General features: G+C 33.8%; 1 protein-coding gene across 3 annotated transcripts in view; it reads left to right on the top strand.

The window, feature by feature from the left end:
• Window positions 1-780: 780 nt before the first annotated feature.
• tbc1d22a (TBC1 domain family, member 22a) overlaps window positions 781-6,854 on the top strand; it is a 150,174-nt gene continuing 144,100 nt past the window's right edge. For all 3 annotated transcript variants that reach the window (XM_079398835.1, XM_079398836.1, XM_079398834.1), the window contains exons 1-3: window positions 781-997; window positions 1,989-2,045; window positions 4,287-4,717. In XM_079398835.1, coding sequence (XP_079254961.1) covers window positions 936-997; window positions 1,989-2,045; window positions 4,287-4,717 — 550 coding nt within the window. In that variant the 5' untranslated portion in view covers window positions 781-935. The remainder of the gene's footprint in view (window positions 998-1,988; window positions 2,046-4,286; window positions 4,718-6,854) is intronic.

Here is a 6,854-nt window from a genome sequence, read left to right as displayed (position 1 = left end):
ACCTGAAGAAGTAAAGCAGAAGTTTTTCTTCTCAGTTCTCCAAAGTAGTGGTGTAGGGGGTTTCCTCATTCATTTTCATTATATGGAAAAAAGCGACTGTAATGTGCGCTTTATTGTCACAGTAACACTTTATTGTATCTTTAAAGTATCCTTCTAATTACCATAATTACCAGATTATACTCAACAAAGAGTTAGTCTACCTAAAGAAATTTACATTTGACAATGACACAATAAATAATTAGGCAAGGCGAAACTGTTATACATTAATTTTGTTAAGCTACTGTTATTATAGCCTATAAAATAATTTTGGGAGATTATTATTATTAATTATTTTTAGATGTGTGGCTGATTTTGTGTACTTTCGGTTTTCTTTATTTTGGAAAGATGTGTTGTTTGATTAAAAAAAATGTAGGCCTACTGAAAAAGGGTCTTATCTTATAAATCTGTCACTTTTCCTTAAGTTTCACAAACATAAGTGCAAATTCTGCGATCATAAACTACATTTTAAGGCATATCTCAACAATATTTTGAAATTCAGCAATATTTTGAAAATATGTAATAATATTGTTATTCAAAACTATTTAGACGTTTCTTTATCACTTCAATGCTGTGCTGTTTTGTTCTATTTATTGTTTTATTTAGAGACATCCTCGTGTGTTTTATGTTTAGAAATTAAACATTCCTTTACAGACAACATCAAACATTTTAACAGGCATGTAGAAACGTCCACTTGTGATTGGCTGTTCAGCAGTCACTCACGAGGCCCCTTAACCAATCACAGCTACGCTAATGTGCGGTGGGCGGTATCAACATGGCGGCTCTCTGAGTTTGCGAAGAGAAATTGAGGTGTAAATAAACTCTTCGTGCACATTTTGCACAACTTATCAGCTTAATTCGCCACATTAATGTATGAGCGAATACTCTGAAGCCAAAAGATGTCAGGTGACGGCAACAAAAAACAGTTCTGGAAGAGAAACACAGCCAAGGTTCCTGGAAAGTGAGTGACGTGTTCATGCTAATGTCTATGTGTTAGCCTTGTGTGTGTATTTATATGTGTTTAATTATAGATGCAGTTAATTGAGCAATATCTTTCAACGCCAGATCTCACCGGAGGTGCTCCAAATATTCAGAATAGCACGTGTCACTCAAATATGATCATCTTTAGGCTGTTTTTAACTGTCTTTTAATGTGATGTGTGCTAGCTGTCAGTGATGTACAGTGATGTATTAAGTTTATATTATCATAATTATGTTTTTCTAACACTGACATGTGACCTTTGATTAATGTGTATGTGGTGATAATATCTGTTATATTGAGCAAAGCTCTGTGTTAATAGTTTAGTTCATAAAGTCATGTGTTAGCCTGTTAGCTGTGTGCTGCTGGGCCCTTCTGTTGACAACACTTACAGACAAGTACAGATTGGTACAATAACGTCATCACTGCATTATTTGTAGTATTTTGATGTATACCATGACACTGGATGATTATTATGGTTCTTAAAATAATACCATAATAGTACTATGGTGCGGTTTAAGTAGTGATGGCAACATAAGCAACTTTATAAAACTTTTATTAGAGTAGTGTGTATATAATGTGGATACACACGTGACAAATTAAATGTATCCAATAACTCTTTAAAATGAAGTTTTGTTGTGTTTTGTAGTTTTGCTTCATTACTTCACTACTTGTCAAGGCGAGTCACCTATATCTATATAGTGCTTTTAACAATACAGATTGTGTCAAAGCAGCTTTACAGTATCAAATAGGAAAATAGTGTGTCAATAATGCAAAAGGATGAATAGTAAACACTCAATTTTCAGTTAAAGGCAGTTTATAATTGAATTCACTGATGTCATCGTCCAGCTCAGTTCAGTTTAAATAGTATCTGTGTAATCAAGTCGACTTGTCAAACCAGTTTTCATGACGGGGAGTTAAAAATAAAGATTTTTCCTATGAACATCCATCTTATTGCTTATTTTTTTTCACAGTATCCAGCATGTTTATGGAGCTCAGCATCCCCCATTTGACCCTTTGCTACATGCCAAGTGAGTGCAGTTATTTATTTTATTAAACAACTTTTTTTTTTCTTTTTTTTTTTGTGGTTTTGATATTTCAGTGTCTGGGTAGTTCTTCGAACTGTAATCTGCTATTTTGCAGGCACTGTATTCTCCAAAATATAAAATGTTTTGTAATAGGTTATACAGTGTGTGTACACTCTAAAAAATGCTGGGTTAAAAACAACCCAACTTTGGTTATTTGGCAACCTAGCACTGGGTAAATATCGGACAGAACACATGCTGGGTTATTTTGACCCAGCTGGTTGGGTTAAACGTATTTACCCACCATTCTGGGTTGTTTAATTTAAGTAAATAAATTATTATATTGCTGGCTTAAAATGGGCTGGCAATTAAAAATCACACACAGAATTACTATAGGCAACAACAAAAATCAAAGGATGAACATTTATTGGACAAAATACAAGACAAATTGGATTTATTTGGGTGAATACAGTATAGTGTACAATACTGTAACTCAGCAGCTACGCTGTTTCATCGGAGACAGGCTCCACCCAGTGCTTGGGTAGAAAAAATTACCCAGCGTTAAAAATGACCCAGCACCTGGGTAAAAATATTAAAAATAACCCAATAAAATGACCCAACAGGCTGAACCCAGCATTTTTTTTAGTGTATAATGGATTCAATCGTGTTTTGTTTTGCTGAAAAGAACATATGTGACCCTGGACCACAAAACCATTCATAAGGTTTGTTTAAAAAAAAAAATATATTAAATGAGATTTAATTTTCCATTGATGTATGGCTTGTTAGGATCGGACAATATTTGACCGAGATACAACCATTTGAGAATCTGGAATCTGAGTGTGCAAAAAAATCAAAATATTGAGAAAATAGCCTTTTAAAGTTGTCCAAATGAAGTCCTTAGCAATGCATATTACTGATCAAAAATTAAGTTTTGATATATTTACAGTAGGAAATTTACAAAATATCCTCATGGAACATGATCTTTACTTAATATTCTAGTGATTTTTGGCATAAAAGAAAAATCGATCATTTTGACCTATACAATGTTCAGTTGGCTATTTCTACAAATATACTCCAGCGACTTAAGACTGGTTTTGTGGCCCAGGGTCACATATTCAAAGATGGAAGAGGATCTGTTTTCTTTTTTGTGCTTTTGCTTTCATTTTTTTGAAGTCAGTTTTGTTTGCAACCCATTTTACTTCCTTATTTTAGCGTGTTAAAGAAAATTCAACAGCATATGTAAATGTATAAAAATGTGTGTTTATATATGATTGATGCTGTTACAGTTTCTATTTTACTTTAAAGTATATGACATTAAGAAAGTAAAATGGGTTTACATGCATGTTTAATAATAATAATAAAAAAGGTAGAGCATTACATGGCTTGTTTTTTGAGGGGAATTGATTGGATCTTGAAAAGATAAATTAAACTTTAAAAAGAATGTCATTTCAGAAGAAGAAGAAGTTATTTCAGTTTAATTAAATATAGCATTGTTCCCCTTTTCTATAACCTGCATAGATTAATCATTCCCAATAAAAACAAAAATGTGATTTTTAGAATATGAATAGAGTTAATTTTGATGTTAAAATTTGCATAGCAAATAGTGAAAATGTAGTGAGTCATACTTGTTGCTGTTTTCTTTGTGACAGCCACAGATGTTACTAAAATGAATCAGCAAACCCTGCCCATTGAAGTTCCACATGAAACAGCATGCCTGAAGTAGACCAAAAGCAGCCACATTTGTAGATTTTGAAATGAGATACTTAAGAGGCATCCTGTTAGAGGAAATCTGATTTTTAAGTTAGCTGGCTATAGTGAGAATACAACAGCAAACTGAGTAGAACACAAGAAGCATTGTATCTCATTTCCTTTCAAATTAACCCCAACCTCCAATATAAGTAAAAAATATGCACAATGCTTCCTCTTTATTTTGTGAATCAATTTAATCAGTATTTGATCACTCAAAAAATAGATTTGAATTTATCTTAAATGGTGCTGCTGACAGCAGTTTGTGATTATAAAGCGACCAGAAATCATATATATTTTAATTTTGAGTTAGTAGTATGTGGCAACATAAGAAAAAGTTAATGAATTGTTGACTAACAATGAGAGTCAGAGAAGTCAGAATTTTCCTGTTCTTTATGATTTGACCACATCTAGGGATATTATTAAAGTTATATGTGGAACACTGGCATTCTGTATGAGTTTGATTCATATATAAACATAAGACAACATTTTCTGTTGCAGTCTGATGAAAGCAGGAAACAAGACTCTGTCTACCACAACGCCAGGAAAACCAAAGAAAGCCACCACCTTTCAAGAGTTTGAGAGCATCACCAGTGATGCCTGGGATGTGGGAGATGATGACGATGAACTTCTTGCTATGGCAGCCCAAAATCTCAACATTGAGGTCGTCATGGAGACAGCCAATAAGGTAATAGAAAACCACAGCAAGCTGCAGGAAAGAAGACAGCAGCAGATGGACAAGATGACCGAACCTGATGAAAAAGATGGACAGGAAGTGCACGAGGAAGAGGAGGAAGAGCCAGATGAAGAGGACGAGAGAGAGGAAGGGGCAGAGACGACAACAGATCTGTCGTTCAGTTCAGAGGCTCTTCCACTCAGTGACAATAGACTGGTGAAGTCGCACAGTGAAGCTCCTGTTGGCTCGCCTAAAGGTCAGTCATACTCAGTACAACTGCATTTCCTGTCTCTGTTTTACGGTGGCCGAGAGAGCTCAACGTGCTGCAAATCGAAAAAACACAAATTAAGAAAACAACTTCATCAATTTTACAACACATGCGCTGCAAATGCTCACAACCCAGCCAAATAAAGAAACACACTGCACATAGGAAAAAAACACCTGCAAATTAAGAAAACAACACACGTGCTGCAAATGCTCACAACACAACCAAATAAAGAAACGCACTGCAAATATATAAAAAAAAAAAAACACCTGCAAATTAAGAAAACAACTTTGTCAATTTTACAACACACACGCTGCAAATACTCACAACCCAACCAAATAAAGAAACGCACAGCAAATACAACAAGTCCAAATAAAGAAACACACTGCAAATACTCACAACACAACCAAACAAAGAAACGCACTACAAATAAAATTCTTTATTTGTTTGGGTTGCAAGCAGTTGCAGCACCTGCTGTCAAATTGATGAAGATGTTTTCTTGATTTGCTGGTGCTTTTTCTATTTGCATGTGTTTTCTGAAGCTGCAGTGCATTCAGCTCTCTCAATGGCCACCGTATTGTTTACTCTTTTAGTCTGGTTTATTGTTTGTCTACTTGTTTAGTCTTAACAAATCTGAAATTAATCTTTGTTGTGTTAAGTGTTGTTATTCTAAACTAAAACATTTTTTAAATAAATAAGTAATTGAATAAAACAAAATAAACTTTTCAAAAAGTTGAAAAGTAGTTAAAGTTGGAGTACTAAAATTACTAAAACAAAAAGAAAAACTAAAACAGACAAACAAACAAATAAATAAATAAAGCTAAATAGAAATAAAATATTCTAAATAATAATAATAAAAATATAAATAAATAATAAAAATAACTAAGGCCCAAAACAAAATTACTAAAACTTAAACTTTAAGAATAAATTAACACCTGAATAATAATAATAATAATAAATATAGCCACAAATGGCAATCTTTGGGGTCCATGCACCATTGGCCCAAATGGGTGAATAGTGATCCAATTGAAATGTATCTTATGATGTGGTTTTTACAGCAAAACGTCCATTTTCAGTCTTCATTGGTAGTTAGGGTTTCATGAAACAACTACAGCAACTTGCAATACACACGTTAAAGGGGACCAAAAAAACACCCTCTATAAAAATGTTTACTGTCATAAGACATGATCATAAGTAGTGTTGTTTTTGGCGGCCTGTTTTAATTTTAGTTTTAGTCTAGTCTTTGTGTGAAACTGTCATTTTAGTTTTTATTAGTTTTAGTCACGTTCATACTCTTTTTAGTCTAGTCTAGTTTTAGTCAACGAAAACTGATGACTATTTTCGTCTAGTTTTAGTCGATGAAAATTGTATTTTAGTCTCTTTTTAGTAATACAACTCTATTTAACCCAGTCAATATAGTATAAGTACCTAGTAACGTTAGTATAGACGAAACCAAAATTTTCTTTTAGCCAAACCCATTTCAAACAAGGTTATCTTATTATATTATTGTTACCTTATAGACTCAAGAATACATCCATTCCAGACACGGAAGACGCTCTGATTTGAATTTACAACATTTATTTTTCCAACCAAACATGTTAGAAGTACACACACATCTCCCAAAGACGAACCCCGGCTGGCCGACCATCGGTCCCTTTCTCTGTGTCAGACTTAAATTTGTTGTCGTCTTCTAAATAAAGCTGCGAGTGGGGCTTGAGGAAGTGACGTCGCCTGCGTCTGCGCAGTGCGACCTCATGCAGCCCCTGAAGTGAGACACCGGAAACAGAAATACTGCAAAATAATAATAATAACGCGACTAAATGAAACGAAATAACGTTATAACATTTTGTTTCGTCTCGTTTTAGTCAACGAAAAGGAAGAGACATTTTAGCATAGTTTTTATTTTGTAAACCACATTTAGTCTCGTTTTTATTCGTCAACAATATTGCATTATATATTTAGTTATCGTCATCGTCACATGACCAGCATTTTCGTCTCGTCTCGTTTTCGTCACGTGATAAAGGTTCGTTGACGACTATATTTAGTCATAAGTTTCGTTGACGAAAGCAACACTAATCATAAGATGTGGTTTATGTGTGGACTCATTAAACATTTAAATTTAGATGAA

This window comes from Barbus barbus, assembly GCF_936440315.1.
Source record: "Barbus barbus genome assembly, chromosome: 39".
Lineage (NCBI taxonomy): Eukaryota > Metazoa > Chordata > Actinopteri > Cypriniformes > Cyprinidae > Barbus > Barbus barbus.
Note: the sequence above shows the minus strand (reverse complement) of the source record. Positions and strands in the feature narration are given on the sequence as shown.